Raw genomic sequence first — 20,863 nt, 5'->3', positions numbered from 1 at the left:
AAAGAGCTACCTCATTTGTAATTTTAACTTTGAAACCCTCTGCTGCACTCAAATATAAACTATAAATGCAAACAGGAAAGGGTTTTAACTGAAGTTAGAAGTAGCACTCCCATGCCCACTTACACTGTGACCACATTTAGTAACTTCACGAAAACAACTGAACTCTTAATTCCTCCTGTGAAACAATTTCTTGAGGTTTTTAATCACTAGAGCTCTGCTGAAGATCTCTATTTCATCAGCCCCCTCCCAGCTAAGCTGGATCCTTCCTTCCCTCTTAGACTGCTGTTCCCGTGAGATTGTGAACGCCCTCATCAAGGGGTTTCCCCGACCCCACTGGGCAAACCCCAGCCCTGGCAGGCTCCTTTCCCCAGGGCTGCTGACTGGCCAGAGAGGAAGCGGCATGCTGGCCTGAGCTCATTAGAGATGATTAGCTCCACTTCAATCCGAATCTTGGTGTTGATTATCAACACAATTTTCCACTCCTTATGGCATCTACAGCACTCCTAAATGTAGATGTTCGGAAATGCACACTTCTAAATGTGAGTATAACCATAAAGACAAGAAGGTCAAAGACCTCAGTTCACCTTTATTTCTGATTCTTGGCTCTACAAAACTACTTTGTACTGGAATCCCCTACCTACATGTTGAGCGTTTGTTTAAAAAGGAAGAGCAGAGAGAAGAAGTGGTCAGCCAGCTATTAAAAAGTGCCCGAGGTCAGATGCGGTGGCTCACGCCTGTAATCCCAGCACTTTGGGAGACTGAGGCAGGCGGATCACTTGGCACCAGGAGTTGAGACCAGCCTGGCCAACATGGTGAAATTCCATCTCTATTAAAAATATTAAAAATTAGCCCAGTGTGGTGGTGCACACCTGTAATTCCAGCTACTCAGAAGGCTGAGGCACGAGAATCACTTGAACCTGGGAGGCAGAGGTTGCAGTGAGCAGAGATCATGCCACTGTACTCCAGCCTAGGTGACAAAGTGAGATCCTATCTCAAAAAAAAAAAAAAAATAAAATAATAATAATAATAATAAAGTACCCAAGGTAGAATTCCACTTGTAAAATTCTTCTTGAGCCCTCTAGTCACTCAGCAATTTCCAGGATAGGCACCCCAAATCTCAGTCCCTCATTCAAGATCCGTAAGCAACTGTCCCTGGGCCTTTTTCATTCAGAGCCCTACTGCCCCAGTCAAGTAAAATTCAATTCCTTCTCTGGGTCTGTTCTTTCCCAAGTCCCTAAGCCTGGAGGGTTCTGCATCCCTCCTTTCATTTACACAGAAATACTGTTTCTTTCAAAAGCCTACATTTTGCAATTTATTTTCCTTTCAGAAGCTTTCCTTCACTAACTCTTACCCAAACCTTGAGCCCCTCTTCCTTCCTTCATGCTCCTTGTAGGACCTGTGCTAAGTAATTCATTTGTTTGGTACTTGTTCATTGTGTTTTGTGACTGATTCTCACTTGCATTTCATAGGTAATGATAATCACCTTGGCTATTTCCTAACTTCATAACCTATTTATGCTTGAGGTTGCAATTTTTTGAGTGTTTGCAATCAGACCTTGGCGATGATCTTGAGCAGTGGGATATAAGTAACTCCCACATGCTTAGCGTTCCAATAATGGAACACTAGGCATAAATAGGATAATCTAATATCGTTTTTTGAGACGGCGTCTTGCTCTGTCGCCCAGGCTGGAGTGCAATGGTGCAATCTTGGCTCACTATAGCCTCCGCCTCCTAGGTTCAAGCGATTCTCCTGCCTCAGCCTCCTGGGTAGCTGGAACTACAGGCGTGTGCCACCATGCCCGGATAATTTTTGTATTTTTAGGAGAGATGGAATTTCACCATGTTGGCCAGGGTGATCTTGAAGAACTCCTTACCTCAAGTGACCCACCTGCCTCAGTCTCCCAAAGTGCAGGGATTATAGGTGTGAGCCACTGCGCCCGGCCATAATCTAATATAGTTTTTAAATATATTTTTAAATAGCACCTAAAGAATTGGGTTGAGCTACATAAAAGTGTGTTTTTTTTGAGACGGAGTCTCGCTCTGTCGCCCAGGCTGGAGCGCAGTGGCGTGATCTCGGCTCACTGCAAGCTCCACCTCTCGGGTTCACACCATTCTCCTGCCTCAGCCTCCGGAGTAGCTGGGACCACAGGTGCCTGCCACCAAGTCCGGCTAATTTTTTTTGTATTTTTAGTAGAGACAGGGTTTCACTGTGTTAGCCAGGATGGTCTTGATCTCCTGACCACGTGATCCACCCACCTCGGCCTCCCAGAGTGCTGGGATTGCAGGCATGAGCCACCGCGCCTGGCCAAATGTGCTATTTTTAATAAGTGAAAAATGGTAAAATATCAACAGTGTTATATGGTTAAACTGAATATTTATATTGGAACTCAATTAATGTTCTTAAAATGTCTTCTTGTCACCTTCTACTTCAGGATATTTAAAAACTGCCCCAATATGTCTAAGTCTGTCTCTCTAAAACTTGTAAACAGTTTCTCCTCAAACTAATTAAAGGATTCAGTGCTTTTTCCAAATGTCAAGTTCCTATTATAAAAATAAAACATTATATTGTGTAACTAAAATAATAAAGAATTGTATGACATTTCTAGAAATGTAGCAGAAAAGAATAATTCAGGTTGAGTAATAATATCTTGAACTTACCTTCTTCTGTTGGATTAAACCCACAGATGTCACAAATACAACGAACCCACTTATTCATCTCCTCCTCGCTGTCTGCTACCAAGTAGAAAATCCGGTCAATAGTGTTGATATCAAAAATGTAGCTGTTTTCAAACTCTTTTTTGTTAAATGTCAATCCAGCATCTACTTGTTGACATAAATTTAAATCAATAATACGAATAGGCTTCTTGGCATGATCATTTTTGTAATATTCCAAAACATCTGGATCTCCAGTTAAACGGCCACTGCGTAACACGAACCATCTCCTCTTCCATGCCTAGAAACAAAACAAAAATATCCATTCAGTATTAACTTGAGATAATGTTTTCAAGAAGATGCACATTTATCAAACTGATTTAGAGAAAGTCACAATATGTGTGTGTGTGTGTGTGTTTTTACCACAGGATAATCTGCCACTCTGAAAAGCAACGTTTACTCATAACTCAATTAACTTAATAATGTATACATATATTCAGTATCTTCTATTAAATCTCCTGCTATATAATATCAAGGCAATACATCAAGGAGGATTCAGTTTTTACTAAATATGAAAAGGTCATGGTTTCAACAAATGGTGTTAGGAAAACTAGAAATCCATATGCAAAAGAATGAAGCGGATATTATGCTAAGTGAAATAAGCCAGTCATAAAAAGACAAATATTGTATGATTCTACTTATATGAGGTAGTTCAAGTAGTCAAATTCATACAGACAGAAAGCAGAATGGTATTTGTCAGGCCCTGCGGAGGGCGAGGGGTGGGAAATGGAGAATTATTACAGTTTTAATGGGCCTAGAGTTTGAGTTGAAGATAAAGTTCTGGAGATGATGGTGGCCATGGTTGCAATGGTGCTGTGAATGTATTAATACTTAATGCTAGTGAACTGTATATTAAAAATAGATAAAATGATAAATTTTATGTTATGTATATTTTGCCACAATTTTTAAAAAAGCAACAGATTTTCATGCATTAATATCATGCCATAAAGAATACACATAAAGCTGCTTCTTCATAAGACTCCTACAGATTTTAAATACTTAAAAGGTTTCTCTTTTTTTTAGGTGTAGTCTCAAGGAGTAGGGAGGGGAAAAGGTTTTGAAGCTTTTCTGGCTTCTTGACTGGGAAGCAGTTGATTGTGCCTCTCTTTTAGCCACATAGCCTGTTCAAAGACTACACGAGTAAGAGCTGTATTCTCGAGTATGGGATTTAACTCTTTCTAATATTTCCCCTTCTCTTCCCAACAAACATACATGGGCAATCTGTAATACACTCACCACATACCCCCTCCACAAGTTCTGGTACATTTTGAGTTTAATACTACACCTAGAGAAGCCTAAAAAATTATTTTACTATCACTCTCCCTAAATCTGTGGTCACCAAATAATAAAAGCAGAACCAAATGACAAACAGCCTTCCTTATCAGCCTTTAACCCCAACATGTGTGCCTGGAAACAAACTTATACCTTACTCCTCTTTGAAATTCTTCCTCAGGGAGGCAGCTAGACAGAAAAGAGGCCTATTTTAGCAAGTTTCAGTCATTTACTAAGAAACAGTCTCTGCTCCAGATTCAACATTCTAGGTAAGACTACCTCAAGAGGACACTCTGGGCCTGGGTGCAGTGGCTCATGCCTGTAATCCCAGCACATTGGGAGGCCGAGGTGGGCAGATCACTTGAGGTCAGGAGTTCGAGACCAGCCTGGCCAACATGGTGAAACCCTGTCTCTACTAAAAAATACAAAAATTAGCTGGGTGTGGTGGCAGGTTCCTGTAATCCCAGCTACTCAGAGGCTAAGGCAGGAGAATTGCTTGAACCCGGAGTCGGCGGTTGCAGTGAGCTGAGATCACTGCGCTCCAGCCTGGACAGAAGACTCCTCCTCCTCCTCAAAAAAAAAAAAAAAAAAAAAAAAAAAAAAAAAAAGGCGGGGCGGGGCGAGGGGCGGTGGGGATGCTCTGGGAAGTGGAAGGACTCAAAAACCCCCAGTGGAATAAAACATTCCCTTTGCTACTTGTGGGAAGAAAAGCAAGTATATAATTCATTATTCCTACCTTCAAAGAATTGACTAATTGTGAAAAAAATATTTAACATACATGAAAATACTTGAGACTATAGCAACCCAGGCAAAATGTGTGCAGAGGTATTGCTACATGAACAAGCATTCCTCTACAGAAAAATTTAGGCAATCCTTTAACAAGAGGATTACCAGAGATCACAAAGGCCTAAAAACATTATATAGGTCTTTAATCATCAATATTTTAAATTAACTTCTCATTCTTCACACAGCTCAAAGGAATAAGCATATAATTTGTGTCCAGGGAGGGCAGGGTAGAGTCCTATAGATGTTTTAGATAATATTGAAAAGTCATAAAGTGTTGGATTCACATGATTTTAGCACTGTTTTCTGGACTATAAAAATCCATTCATTGAATATGCATCTACTTACTGCAAAATAAATATCATCTCTTAGTAAAATTATCCCTCTATGGATACTTCCCTATCAAGCAGTAAGCTTTAAAAAGTAATGCAGAAGTAAAGCAACAGAATATAAAATGTGATGTTATTTATGCAGGGCCCTCAAGAAATCATATCATTCAGTAAGTGATTTCTCCAGATAGTGAAGCTTCATCTTTAAATACAGAAATGACTTTTTAAAATTTGATTGTCTTGCACGCAAATCTTTCTAAAATGCTTTACTACATACTTCACCAAACATAATCCATTCCTCAATGATTCAGACTAAGTATTATAAGCATCCATTTCTATACTACACTTTAGGAGGCTCTCAGAGGCTGTTGCACTGTATGGAGTGTCATTTGCCCCTATACTATTAATAAATAGTACCGTATTGCTGTGCTTGTATAGTTCATCTTTTAAATACAGTTTCCTGTCTTTTTTCTCTCAATTTTTATCAACTGTCACTTTTCCCCTCCAATAATAGGGTTTATAGGAGGCTAAACTCTTACCTGCCTCAGGGACTTTGCACATGTTTTCCCCTAAATACATTATATTCTCTCCCTCACTTTTTGCCTGGCCAACTCCAACCTTCAGGGCTTCTATTCCCTGACCACCCTCAACGCAACCAACTCCAATGTAAAGTAATAGCGTAGTTTTAGAGATCTTATTACTTACCTACGTAGTGATTTGTGTAATTTTGCAATTCAGTTTTTCTTTGTATTTATTTGTGTAGTATGTAACTCCCCAAACAGACTGAAAAGTTCAAAAAGATAGTGACCACGCCTGCTTTATTTGCCATAGCACAGTGCCTAGTACATAGCATATTTGTACAATAAATAAACAGAATTCTCCTGAGAGAGTAGACTTGTAAAATTTTTGAGATTAGATTTGATACGTGGGCCACAATGAAGAGAGTGCTTTCAAAGCATCTTCCACTTGAGAAAAAAGAGCTCCAATACTGAACATACACATAATAAAATAAACATAACTAAGATAACTTTACCAAAACACATGCACAAAACATCTTGGGAAAATGGCAAAAACAGAAAAGCACAGAACATGTCCTTTTGCTACAGCTTATGTGTCACTCTTTGTTTTCAGCTAACTGTGGCTCCCCCCCATCCATTCCTTGGCTTCCCTGTTGAAATCACATTGTTAAAATTCAAAAAGCCCTTAGGAACTAAAATAAATAATCAAGAAATGAGTAGCAATGAATTGAGGTGCACTAGATGTATTGGGCTAGTGATTACAGAGGCTGAGTAGACATTATACAAGACGTGAACCCTTCGGCAGGAAATTACAGCATTAAAACACAGAAGAATTTAGCCAAGCAGCACCTGCCATTTATTTATTTATTTTTAACATAGTCCAAATGTGAATGTTTGTCTCAGTCACAAAATGAGTCACCCTCATTGAATCTGGCACAGATTAAGCTGGAAAACAAAAGCAATTACATAAACTACACACTTTAATAAGGCAGATACAAAGGTTCTCTGGATTATGGTACAAAGCACAATTTAGCCACAGAATAAAGCTTGATGCTCAACAAGAGAACTGACATCAGCACCCTTGCTAATCACAGCACAAAAGCGTCTCTATGTTTTGTCAGAGCACAAAACGGGCCCACATAAATCAGTCTTTGTTATCTGAAAATATCTGAGATTCTTAAAGTTTGTCCTATTTTTATCCTTGCTGCCTTGGTAGCTCCAGAGAAAGCCGTACACTGCCTTGCCAATCCTGCAGAGCAGTAGCAGACAAAAAGGACAGGCTTTCTAGAAACCTTCAAAACCAAACACTCAAAGTAATTTTAAAAGAAATTCACACAAAAAATCATTTTAACGACTAGACTTTCATTACGAGCAGGTAATGAAGAAGCTGAAATTTGCAAGATGTCTGCATAGTTGAGAAGGACTATGTAAAAACTTATTTTATAGCCATTTCTTATATGCAATAGTCACTCCAATTTTGAGTTGAACAAATAATTTGTTAACAAGAAGTAAACAGTTAAGTCTGGATTTTGGGGTAACTTAAAAGTACCAAAATCTGAAGCCAATTCGCTATGCTCAGTGACTGCCTCCTGTGCCTACAAGATAAAACCCAAACTCTGGCAGGGTACACAGGACCCTCCAATCAACTCCCGCCCCATCTCCACCCCTAAATCTCTCCAGCCTCACTTCTTGCCTCTCTGCCTTCCAACCACATTGGAAATACTTGTAGTTTCCCAAACACTCTGCTCTGTCCTGCCTCTCACCCCTTGGCACAAAATCTACCCCCTAGATTTAGCTCAGCCCTCTTTGGGGCACCATCCCTGAGTTGGCTCTGAGCTCTCCATTTCCACCTTTTTCCTAAATCATTTGACATCTCTGCATTTGAATGTACTGAGGGCTGGAGACATTTTAACCTTTCTTCTTTCCTTTCCCATTGCCTAGCACCAAGGAGGTGCTCAGTCAATGTCTGCTAAATATGCAATCAAAAATGTTTGAGGCAAGGATTAAAAATACAGAAGTTCTCATACTATTTATTCATTGCAGGGATAGTGATATAACTGCGATCTGCCCAGCCCATTCAAGAATTGGTCAGGCAAGCATAGAGGTGTGTAAACAAATTAATTTGTTTTTAAAACTCTACAGACCTATGAGAGATGTTTTTAAACATCATTTTAAAAGAACTATTCTTTTAAACTTTCCTGTATTTAGCAAATTGGATATGCTAACCTGTAGAACTGTCACACTTAAGCTAGGTCTTAAGACGGGCTTATCACACACCCTAGAGTATGGGTATGTACATACTGGCAAGAAAAGTACAGATGGAGTCCCACTATTTGGTGGGAAGGAAACATTTTTTAACCTGGATTAACCCCAAGCCACTAATGGCTGTAATATTACTAACAAATTCACAAATTTTGCCTATATGGCTGTAACGTTACTAACAAATTCATAAATTTTGCCTAATTAACCTAACTAGCAAATGGCTTCAGCTTTAAAGAAAAACATTGTAACTGCCGTACACCCTGTTTTGTGAGTTCTCTATGGTATAAATGACAGCTCACATGCCTGGTGTGATGCTTGCCAAAATTCCCTCATCTTTTCCCTGTACCTTTACTGGAAGAGCTAATTATTGAGGAAGTAGCAATATATGGGCAGGGAAGAGAGAAGATCAGAGAAGAGGTCGGGGGTAGTCCATGGGTTCTCTGCCCTGAATGCACATTAGAAATATCCGGAGAGCTTTGCTTAAAAAAAAAAAAAGCTTGGGGTTTCACCTCAGGCCAACTAAATTGCAGTGTGTGGGGGTGGGGTGAAGATTGGAATAGGCAGCTTTAAACACTCAACAGATGATTCTAATGTGCCACCATGATTGAGAACCATAGATCCAATCAATAGGATTATATTGCTCTTTAAAGTAAAATTTCAAAAAAAAAAAACACAGGTCCTTCCAAGCTTACGTCTCATTCTTCATCTTCTTATATTAATACCTTCTGCTCATGCCAATGTTGTCTCTATCTTCCTATTTTTGTTCACAATATTTACCCCACTAGCAAATATCTTTCAAACCCAATTCATTCTTCAAGGTTCTTTTTTCCCAACCTTCCCCTTTCCTCCCCACACCCTACCTTTCTACCACTGACGATCAATTACTGTTCTGTAATATCTCTTGCATTGCTGTAGGATAGATTGGTACAGTCTATTATTTTACATTTCCAAACTCTCCAAATACTTATGAATTATTTTCCCAACTGGACATTAAGCTCCTTGAAAGCTAATTCCTTTTTTTTTTTTTTTTTGTATCTGCAACAGCACTTCACACATTGTAAGTGCTCAAAGCCTTGGTGAGATGTTGTCCATCAGAATAATCATCACAGAGAGCCACTGAGACTAAATGAAAAGATTTCGGGGGGGGGGGGAAAAGTTCAAAGTTGTTATTGAAGTCCAAACTCCTTCAGTAAGATGGCATACAAGGTTCTTCCAAACCATACTTACCTGTCTCATCTCTCCAATCTCTCACCTCCACAGATGGCCTCAGACAGCACCCACATGGTCCTTGTTTCTTTTTCAGTCTGAAATACCTTATTTCCCTCACCATGAGCTCCTACTCATCCTTCAAGACCTAGCTCAAGACCTGTTCTTTAAAGCTTTCCTCAACTTCCCCTGAGATAAGGCATCAGCTGCTGTTCCTTTGAGCTCTCAGCAACATCACACAAGTAGTCCATTAACAAGCCCATTCCCTTAAGCACTTGAAAAAGAACTCTGCTAACTGCATCTTGGGGTCTCTTGGTAGTTGTGAAGCCCTAACAAAGTATACCTTGTCCAGAAAGCTGAAGAGCAATACTTTCTACATTCCTGAGCCAACTTCCCTTCTACCAGGAAGCCTCACCACTGTAATTTTACTAACCCGTTCTTTTCCTGAGAAAGTGTGGGGAAAAAAGTAGAGCGGAATTTTTTATTTTGAAATCTCTTAAAAGGTATTTCACAACTGATATTTAAGGAAAGACCATTACTGTGACTTCTTTAGTAGAATTCAAAATTTCAATATACTCTCAGAAATCTGTAAAATGTCGGGGTTGAAAATGTGCGTTTCATAAGATGAAAATGCTATTTTTGATAAGATAGGTTGTAATCTAAATTGTATCAGCAGGATAATGGTCAAATAAATTATGAGACATCTACACAATAAAGCTAGGCAAGTCATTCGAAAAGTGACGTGGATATATACACATAAGCAACGCCCACAAGATAACTGTTAAATAAAAAAAACAAGGTGCGGAATTGTACTATGGTATATACTTCCATTTGTGTGAAATAACTGTGTGTTTGTACAAACACAGCACAAACTGTGTGTTTATACACACACACACTATGTTTAGAGAACAGGTCTGGAAGGACACATACTAAGTTGTTAACTGTGATGACTAGGAATAGGTCAGATGAAAGGGCCAGACGAGTCTCATATTTTATATACTTTGTTTTTTCAAAATGTTTCCATTTATTGCTTTTATAATTTTAAAAAATTACATGTTTAAAATAATCTAGGAATGATGTGCACAAAACAAAAAGTTTATGTGTATATGGAAATGCTATTTTATTATTACTCTGCAATTAGTGAATGGATATTTAACCTTTCTTTTAAATACAGAATTCCGGGATACATGTGGAAGGAGTCTCAGCCAGGAAATAGCCTAGACAGATAGAGTCACAACTTTATTTTAAAGACTGGCACTTAGGGGGTTAAACAAACAAACAAGGAAAGTTGGGAACACTTAAAATAGAGGAATAAATTTATTTTTCTTTCCTTAAAGTCATTATAATATATTGCTTTAATTTTCTCTAAAAACCATGCAGTAAATGTTAATACATTGAGATATTTAAATATGTAAAATAAGCACTTTAGGAATTACTTTGCCTATTAAAAATATTTCCATAATACTATTACTAGGGTAAGTAAAATAAAGAAAAACAACTCAACCATGAAGGAGGGACAAAGGAAAACCATTTACTTTAAAATACTTGAGTTGTTTTCCAGGAAGCACCATCTTTTCTCATGGAGCAAAATAAGGAAAAAACAGGCTCGGTGGAAGTTTCCACTCCACTGGCTCTATCATTATGATCATCTGTTCCAAACACACAGAAGCCTAAAATTTCCTGTTTTCAAACTATTGTCACCATTTTCTAGCCTTGTGCTATCCGAGCTAACTTTAGCTTAGTAATATAAACAAAAGAATACACCGAAAATAATGCAGAACAATGCCTAGATCTAAGCTTTCAACTGTTCCATAAACTTAAGATATTAGAGTTTACATACACATTGCCTGGATACAACAAATTAGTTGGAAATAAAACAATTTCATAAGAGGAAAAAAATCAAATTTGACTCAGAAATACTATACTAGCTAGGGAAGGACTTCAGGAATTTTGAATTCTCAGTAATAGTGCATATAATTTACTTGTTGAAATTACTGCTAAATTAATGCCTACCTCCAAGCCTAGGCATAAGCACTACAGAAAATAAACAAAAAGCCAAAAAAAAAAAAAAAAGCAATGACAAAAACCCCTTAGTATTTAATATACACAGGTGGCTCTTAAACCTTTTCTGGGTCATAGACTGCTTTGAGCATCTGATTAAAGCAATGAAAACTTTTCTTAGAAAAAAGGCATATAGGTAATATTGTATAGCTTCAAGGTTTCACAGGACCCCTGTTAACACGTTAAGAACCCTGAAAATAGGACTTGACTTTAATACATCTTACTACAGAGAGCAATTTGGTATGAGGCTGGTGTGCCTTGGACCCCAATTAGGGAAATTTATTTATTAGGTTCCACAGGAAAGTATGTCACCTCATGGCTATATTAATTCTAAATACAGCACTGTGGGGCAAGCTAAGTATATTTTTACTTGAAAGTACCATTTCACTTCTCTCCTCATATTCCCAATTGTTGGGGCTGTGCTCACACTCTAACTCTGGTGGTTTTGCAAGCTTTCTTACCCTAACCAAGAGGAGACTGAAAAAGTGAGAAACTGGCTGGGAGCCAAACAAAGTTAAACATGCAATGTTCCATGTGAGTCGGATGGTGGCCTGGGGTGACTCACAGCTCAGTGTGTACTGGGAAGAAAGGCCACTGGCCTTGGGTCCACTGGATCTCACCCTTTTCTTACCACCATGGGCAGTCAGAGTCAGTGAGCTCAGGTGAGGATGTGGGCAGAGGAAAATCGGGACACAGAGTTCACTCCATCTTTTGAGTCTGGCTTTTGACCTACTTCTGGCCAAGGCAAGAGTTAGTTGGAGTTTACATGCAATCTGGCCAGCTAGAGATTTGGAACACAAGTTGCAGCTAGTGAAGAATAAGTCTTTGGCTCATCTCCCTAAGAACTTGCAGAGGCAGAGGCGGTGCAAATGTCCAGGCAGACTCCTGCCAATGTAGCTGAATACAGCAAAAAATGCAATAAAGAACCATGAGCACTGCCATGAGCTCCAAAACATGTCCACAGTCATTGAGCCATTAATTCCATTTCTACGACTCTCACCTAAGGAAATAATGAAAAAAAAATGTGGCTAAATACCTAGGCACCAAAATTTTCGGCACAGTATTGTTTCTATAAGTAAATATTTGAAATGATCTAAATATTCAGTAGAAGGTAGGATGATCAACTATCCCAGTTTTCACAAGACTATCCACGTTTTAGCTCTGCAAGTCCCACATCCTAGAAAATGGCTCAGTCCTGGGCAAACCCAGATGATTAGTCACAGTAGGAAACTGAGTAAATAAACGATGATATACCAACATACAGGAGTCTTACACAGCCATCAAAGTGATGCTTAGAAATGGCTTTTTTTTTTAAGAGTTTTTTTTCTCCCCCTGGTTTGCAAAATTCCCAAAATACTGAGAGATCATGGTAAGAAACTCATCTTTTCCATTTGGAGTAGATGGAATTTGGTGTGAAGGAATATTGGCAACACCTTTCTTTCTGCAAATTCTGGCTCCCCTGTCACCTCGGCCAGGTCAAGCTGACTACTCCAAGATGTCCACAGTACCTTGTGCAAACCTCCATCATAGCACTACCTTGGCATTTCAATCAACCCTTTGTACAACTGCTTTCCTCCCCCAAGATTCTGTCCTATTTCTCTTTAAGTGTACAGCATGCAAGGACTTGGTGGTTAAAAGGCATGGGTGATAACTGTTGCCTGAATAAATGAACAAATGAATGAATGTCTTAATTCATTTGGTAATGATGCTGTCTCTGTTCTTCACTAACTTGGCCTTCAGGTATAATGATGATACAACAAACCAATAGTGGGTTTTCTTATTGTTGTAAGAATTCAGCCATAAACTCTCAAATCTCCAGCCCACAAGGCTCAGGGAACAAAAAGTGAAACTAACTTAATCAGGGAATAAGTCAATTATGAACCCTGGGACTGAAACCGTGCCAATATGTTAATATTAGGCACCTACAACTTCACAGTGCCTACTATGAGAAGGCCCACACATTTCAGTCATTGAATATTATCTGTTAGCATTTTTATGTATATATACATAGTTATATAGTCTCTCTCTCTGTATATCCATACATTTGTGTGTATGTGTGTGTGTAATGACTTCCCAGTCTCTCAGAGGGTAGAATGTAACGTCATCACAGAGAATAAGAACAAAATGGCATATGCTATGAAGTATAATGTCAATGTCCATTTGATGTTTAATAACGTCTTGTTTAAATAAAGAACAAGACCATGAGAAAATAAATATTGTTTATGCAGTAGAAAATTCATGTCATCTCTCAAATTAAAGACATAAAATTTTTCTGCACAGAGGCAAATTCTAATTGCAGTTTTGGAGCAGTGCTGTCCAATAGAACTTTCTGTGATAATGGAAATGGCTGTGCTGACCATCACGGGATCCATTAGCCAACGTGTGACTACAAAACCTGAAAAGTGGCTGATACAACTGAGGAACTGATTTTCTAACTTATTTAATTTAAATTTAGCCACATGTGGCTAGAAGCTATCATATGGACAATGCAGTTTTTTTGTTTTCGGTTTTGAAACAGTGTCTCACTCTGTTGCTCAGGCTGTGTGCAATGGAGCAGTCATGGCTCATGGCAGCATCAACCTCCTGGGCTCAAGCAATCCTCCCACCTCAGCCTGTCCAGTAGCTGGGACCACACGTGCATGCCACCACGCCTGGCTAACTTTTCAATTTTTTGGTAGAGATGAGGTCTCAGTGGGTTGCCCAGGTTGGACAGTGCAGTTATAAAGGATATTTCTTCAACTTAAGAGACAAGCAAGATCAATTGCTGAAGAAGGTACAGCTTTAATAATAAAATCCACAACAAATATTTAAATTGTGTAATGCTACTATAAGCAGTTGTGCCTGAGATCCTAACAAGTATGTGGGTCTATTTCCTAGTTTCACTGTGTTCCACAAACTTACTCTACCCTAAAAATGTGTCCCATATGTTGTTATTATCATGATTAGGAAAGGAAATGCTTGCTTAAATAAAATTGATCATTAATAAAATACGCCAACGACAATCTAGAATTTTTCAATGAAAATTTATCTTCAAAAAATGTACTGATTCTAAATTCTATTTCTTGTTCAGCTATCCAATCCAAAATAATTATTTCTGGGTTAGAACTACTGTTTTGAATTTCCAGCAAAACAAAACATTCCCATTTTCTTTTCTTAGTTTCTTATTAAACATTCACAACAAAATAAAACACTGCTATATTAAGATTTGGATCACTGTTTAAAAACAACACTTTCACATTAAGAACTAGAGGGAAAGCACTGAAGTGTTACAAATCAAATTTCAAATTTCCATAATTAGATTTATATGTAAAAAGCCAAAATAATGCTTAAATATCATTTTCTTCTTAACACAAATCTCAGTCTAAAGCTTCCAGAACAAGATATATGGCAATGAAAAGTTTCTTTAGAAAGACATCCTTCCAAAGAGATAAATTATGCATTCTGGAGCCACTGACTATAAACTACATTAAGTCCAATAAGCAAGAATGAATAACTTCATCTAAAGAGAAGGACTAAGTACAAGGTTGAATGCAAGATAAAAATTATGGCACAGATAATGAAATCAAGATCTCTGATGCAAATGTGGAAGGCTCAGCCCAAGTGCCAATAATGACATCTCCCTCTTTACCCATGAGGGCTACGGGTGTCACCCTTTCATAAAACACGATTCTTGGAGGAAAACGATTCTTCATGCATGCACCATGCAGATAATGATCTCACCATACAAGAAAAACGATTGCCTATTTATTTCTTTTTGTTTTCAATAAATCCAAGTGCCATCTTGCCCATTTTATGGTGTTTTGCCCCTAAAATGAGCCCAGCTTTCTTTTTTCTGTCAACTTTTCATCTCCCTCTACACTACCCCAAGCCTCATAACCTTTGGTCAACAGGAAATACATACAATGGACTGAAAATAACAGCAGCTTTAAGGATTTGTATTGTATATGCATGATTTAATGCTTGAGGACAAGGAGAGAAGTGTTGAAGGAAAAGAGAAAATAACTAGCTACTTCTGCCAGAGAAATAACAGTGCCATCTGGCAGGACCCAACTCATCTTGAGCTCCAAGCAAAATTGTTACCAGTTCATAAACGCTTAAAAAAAAAAAGAAGAAGAAAAAAGAAAACAAGTACACTATGTATAGTAATACAATCACCCATATAGACAGATTAGATTAGATAGACCATGTGCAGTTGACACAAGATAACTTACACACTCATCTGCTTTCAACATGTTAGAAACCCAGTGAGACAACCAGAGTCATTCAGAAAGTGCTGGCATCTGAGGTAACAGACAACAACCGACTGTGTCTGACTTGCCAACTTGGAAGTTCACTAAAGTCTGTAAAAGCTAAAAATAACCACATAAACATGTTTACAGCAATTTAAAAATACAGGATCTGCACTGTCTTCTAAATATAAACCTTGAGTTTGGAGCACAGGGATTGGCTTTGGGTTTTCAGAGATGTCATCTGGACATCCCACATTTCACCACAGAATTTCACATTTCAGTATTTTACTTTAAATATACAATTGCTGGTATTTAACTAGAACGAAGAAGGGTAGAACAGGGGAAGGTGAACAGGAAAGGAAAAGATGGTACCTATTCCCCCATTTAATTAGAGGGCTTCAAAATACCACAAATCTCCAACTCTTTGTGGTGGGACCTGACCTTCATGAAATTCTGAAGGAAGTTATTTGGCCTGTATTTTTCCACTCAACACATCCCCTCTCCAATCCAGTGATCTCTTCCCCACTCCTCATTCCTAAGACTGTAGATGCTGGTGAAATAGAGAAAAGTAGACCAGAAGTCAAGTGGAACACAGATATATATGCTATGAACACAGATAAAAGTCCTCATATCCCAGCTGGTACAGAAGGGTAGGCATGTTAAAGACAACAATTCTATTTATTGTTCTGTTCCTGAAAAAGCTAGATAATTCTAAATCAAACACAGGGAAAATTTTCCAACTAAAATCCATAATGCTTGAATCAACCTGGATTGCCTAGGGCAGTTATACTAAGATTATTAAGGATTCAAAGGAATATTTTATTAGTTTAGACAAAAGTCTATTTGGTCTCTATAATTTATGTGAAGTTATTCTTAGATATTAATTTTTGGATAGCATTGGTTTAAATTTTATCTCGTCTTTAATTCTAAGAAATCTTAAAATTTTAGCAGCTGTTAAAGAGAAAAAAAACCCCTGCAAACATAAGCTTAGCTTATACTTGTATATCATAAATTTTAAACGTCTGTGCCTCTTAAAGTACTGTGGTGGAGTCTATTATTTCTGAAGGTTGTCTGATATCCAAGCAAAGTGTTTCCAGAAAAAAACCATGTAAGCTATATAGGCATTTACTTTAACAAATTTATTTTTAATAAATAACTAGCAACAACAATGTCAACTGAAAAGTGAAGGGGAAAATTATACATAATCTCACCACCATTAAAAAATCTATTTCTCCATATTCTCATCTAATCTTTATTCATATCATACATACTTTTAAGTAGCTAGTTTTTAAAGTAAGGATGAATATATCCTTGGTTTCAGGAGCCATACAACCTTCTGACGCAGGTTTAAATTTTTAATTCCTTAATTTTCCACCTATTGTGACTTTTTCCAAGTCTTGTTTACCATGCTAGAATTACGGAGGGAAAGATGAAGCCCTAACTGAAATGCTTCCTGAAACCCATAAAGAAAATGCATTTCATGATTATAAAAACACTAGATATTTATTTACTTTCTAACTTAACACAGCATCCCAAAAACATTCTAGCATTTAAGATATTTAATAATAACTCAATGAATGTTCTGTTAGGCCTTGCTCAATCTGGTACAGAATGCAGTTGATGCTCTAAGCAAATAATGACTAAAACAAATCTGTATAATCCTCTCAACAGAAACGTTATCACCTTGTTTACCAACAATTGCAATCTCACAGTGTGCAGAATGATTTATTAAATCTAATAGATGAATAATTTATTCCAAAAAAATCTCTTGATATTTCAATTTATGTTAAGCATTGTAACCTGAAGACAGTCTCAGAAAAAAAATTAGCTTCACTCCTAGGCAATTCGAGTGTTTATACTTTAAAACTTTACTAGACAACCTACTTATAGTTATCTACAAAGGTAACTGTTCCAAACTAGAGAGAAAGTTGAGAAAACAAAACATCTGTAGTTAAAATAAATTTTATGATATAAAAAAGAAATAAAAACAAAAACACCATTCTGTATTTTGTTGAATAACTGACCACAAAGAGGCAAAGCAATGACTTTTTTTTTTTTTTTTTTTTTTGTGATGGAGTCTTGCTCTGTTGCCCAGGCTGGAGTACAGTGGTGTGATCTCAGCTCACTGTAACCTTTGCCTCCCAGGTTCAAGTGATTCTCCTGCTTCAACCTCCTAAGTAGCTGGGATTACAGGTGCGTGCCACCACACCCAGCTAATTTTCTGTATTTTTAGTAGAGATGGGGTTTCCTTATGTTGGCCAGGCTGCTCTTGAACTCCCGACCTCAGGTGATCTGCCTGACTCAGCCTCCCAAAGTGCTGGGATTACAGATGTGAGCCATCGCGCCCAGCCAAGCAATAACATTTTCATTTAAAGATTCTGTAACCCCAGGTTGGCTGAAGTAAATACATTTTTGGTAACTGGATTTGATTCTTGCTGGAGCAAAGATAAAGGAAGAATTAAAAATAAAAAATAAAAAGTCTTCAGCTAGCCTCCGTAGACATGGCATAGATTAAGAAGGGGAGCTTATTCTCTCACAACTGAAGCCCCAGCTCCAGCTCCATATGGCATTCTAATCATTATGAGCTGTTATAAAGGAATAATTAGAAATAAAAACCACCCAGCATTAGCCATCAAGAATCTCTTCCATTTCCTTTCACAGCCTAGTCTTTTCACCAAATGGCTTAGGAGGGAGCCATAACAACCCCCCTTTTCATATTCTACCATCCAGGCTCTTTCTCTTCGCTGCTCTGTTCTCAAAACTTAACACATGGACACGTGCCTGACAAAAAGTAGAGACTCAGGCCAGGCACGGTGGCTCACGCCTGTAGTCCCAGCACTTTGGGAGGCCATGGAGGGTGGATCATTTGAGATCAGGAGATCAAGACCAGCCTGGCCAACATGGTGAAACCCTGTCTCTACTAAAAATACAAAACAATGAGCCGGGCGTGGTGGCACACACCCGTAATCCAAGTTACTGGGGAGACTGAGGCATGAAAATCACTTGAACACCCGGGAGACGGAGGTTGCAGTGAGCCGAGATCGCGCCACTGCACTCCAGCCTGGGTGACAGAGTGAGACCCTATCTCGAAAAAAAAAAAAAGAGACTCAATTTAGTGTGGATGGGTAAACAAATGCTCTACATAAGATAAACCCTATAGGGATCATCATTACAGTCATCAATACACAACTAAGTGTTCGTTATTAAGTGGTTCACTGGTAGACATACCAGAAAAACAATAAAAAATTACTATGACAATGAATTTTAAAATTACCATTAAACTTGTGGAAATATGTTTATATTTTAAATGTAAAAGTAAGTGTGCTAAAAATCACTTTGAGCGCCCTTATAAGAAAGACAAACGAACAGAAAGACTTTCCCCCACAGTATAGAGAAAGAGCAGCAAACATGTCATGTAAATGTATAATGGAAGCAGTGTATTCATATGGGTTTCTTTTCTTCTCTATTTTTTTGTCTGCCCCCTAGTGGAGTGCTTATGAGCAGGGAAAATTTCAAAAAAGGCAAGCACTGCCAAAATGTGGGAAAACAAACAAAAACACAACAATATAGAACACAGAGCACAAAGAGGTTACCTGTAGTTTGAACTGCAAATCAGTCACTCAAAAATAGAAAGGTTACTTGTGAATTCCTATTAAACCCTTTTGTCCTAAAGACAAAACTTTTGTTTCAACTTAGGTAGGTTAACTATTTCCTTGTGCACCTTTGGACTTTTGATCATTGCCTTTTAAGGAAAAGCTGACGTCTTTGATTGCATCTAGGTAGTATATTGCTTTCTTAATATTTAAGAAGACAATTTACTGGCTGCTAGTTTCTAGACTGACATGGTCTGGCCACTTTACTTTTGGTTTTCAGATGTCCTAGACATGAATAACTAAAACAAAATCATTTCCATAAAGACAACTCTGAAAATCTAAGAATTCATTTCCACAGTATTTCAAAATCAAAGAACAGGTAAAGTAAAAGACACAATGGTTCAGTGATGGCAGGTATGGCTGTGTGACTCCTATCAGAAAGCACACTCATCTAGATGGGGATCTTTCTGTCTAGAAAGGGTATGGGTTTTGTCTGTCTCTCCTCTAAACCAACTGCCCATTTTACTTACTTATTTTTTTTTTTTCTTGTAAAGATGAGGTTTCCTCATGTTGCCCAGGTTGGTCTCGAACTCCTGAGCTCAAACGATCCTCCTGCCTCAGCTTCCCAAAGTGCTGGGATTACAGATGTGAGCCACAGCACCTGGCCAGCTGCCCATTTTATACTAGAGTTTTATACTAACATATATAGTTATTTAAATAGGAAGATAACAGACACTACAACTAATTTATGCAAACAACCAATCAGATGACCCCCTCACCCACCTACCCCCTACCATGATTAGTGACATGTATTTTCAAGACAGGCGGCCAGGGTTATACAAATGACACATACTGAAAAAAACATCAGAAAACCATCCCAAAAGGGAGATACAAGTAGTGGATATAGTTTCTGGCCTTAAATGATCCACTATTCTGTTTCTTGATTTCTAGAGCAAACAGAATGCATAACTCATGATTATTACAAACAAAATGATTTGTAGAGGCAATTCTAGATTTTCTCTAAGTACTTGAACATATAAAACTTCCCCTGCAACAGCAGAAATTCTGCTTCTAAAAACTGTGTAAAAATCAAATGAGAGATCCATACAAAAAATATTCTGAAATGAATAAAGGTACTAAAATAAGCGGAGTTTATTTGCTTAATTACCATTTTAACACCCTTCATAGAAGTGCATTAGTATGGTAATTTTGGCAGGTTCTAAAAGCAGTGAGCTTCCAGTGATTCATGACTACATCTTACATGTATATAGTATCAGCTTAAAACACCCTCACCAGCTTTTTCATGGAGGAAAGAGAGTAGCCTGAATCAGAGTAGATGAAGTATTCAAAGGTTTATTTTAATAAGCAAATGCTCAGGATATAGGAACCCAGGACTTGAATTTGTCTGTTCTCAGACTGTTGTGAGTGCTACGGAAGGTGGAAGGGATGAGGAATGAGCCTACATCTATCTTTCTCTGTTCATTTATCTTTTCCCTTTGGACAAAACCCTTCAGCCACAGGAAGTATCAAGGAAGACAGAATAAAGCTCTTCTGCTTCTAAGTCCTTTTTCCTGTCTCTGCCATTGCTCATATCTCCATTAGAAAGGCAAGAAAAGTCAAATTTCATGCAGTGACCTTGGAAAGACATATTTTAATTATCAAGGTTCATATGTCAGGAGGAAGAAGGTGGGGGAATTTCACAGCTCTCTATACTTGGATATGGATGCTTGGGTTGATTTTTAGCCCTTGTCTGTTTTACCGCCAAAGTATTTATAGAGGGTAAAATAGCTCAAATAATTTGTTTCCTTAAAATATACTATATTTAGATAATGACATCACCACTAAGTTTTAAATACACTAACATTATGATATAATCCTTAAAGTATGTTTATACATATA

General features: G+C 37.9%; 1 protein-coding gene across 2 annotated transcripts in view; it reads right to left on the bottom strand.

Annotated features, from left to right (window-relative positions):
• Positions 1-20,863, bottom strand: part of GAB1 (GRB2 associated binding protein 1) — a 131,724-nt gene that overhangs the window by 50,833 nt on the left and 60,028 nt on the right. For both annotated transcript variants that reach the window (XM_054485114.2, XM_054485112.2), the window contains exon 2: positions 2,658-2,952. In XM_054485114.2, coding sequence (XP_054341089.1) covers positions 2,658-2,952 — 295 coding nt within the window. The remainder of the gene's footprint in view (positions 1-2,657; positions 2,953-20,863) is intronic.

This window comes from Pongo pygmaeus, chromosome 3 (genome assembly GCF_028885625.2).
Source record: "Pongo pygmaeus isolate AG05252 chromosome 3, NHGRI_mPonPyg2-v2.0_pri, whole genome shotgun sequence".
NCBI lineage: Eukaryota > Metazoa > Chordata > Mammalia > Primates > Hominidae > Pongo > Pongo pygmaeus.
This window is presented reverse-complemented; position numbering and strand designations above follow the sequence as displayed.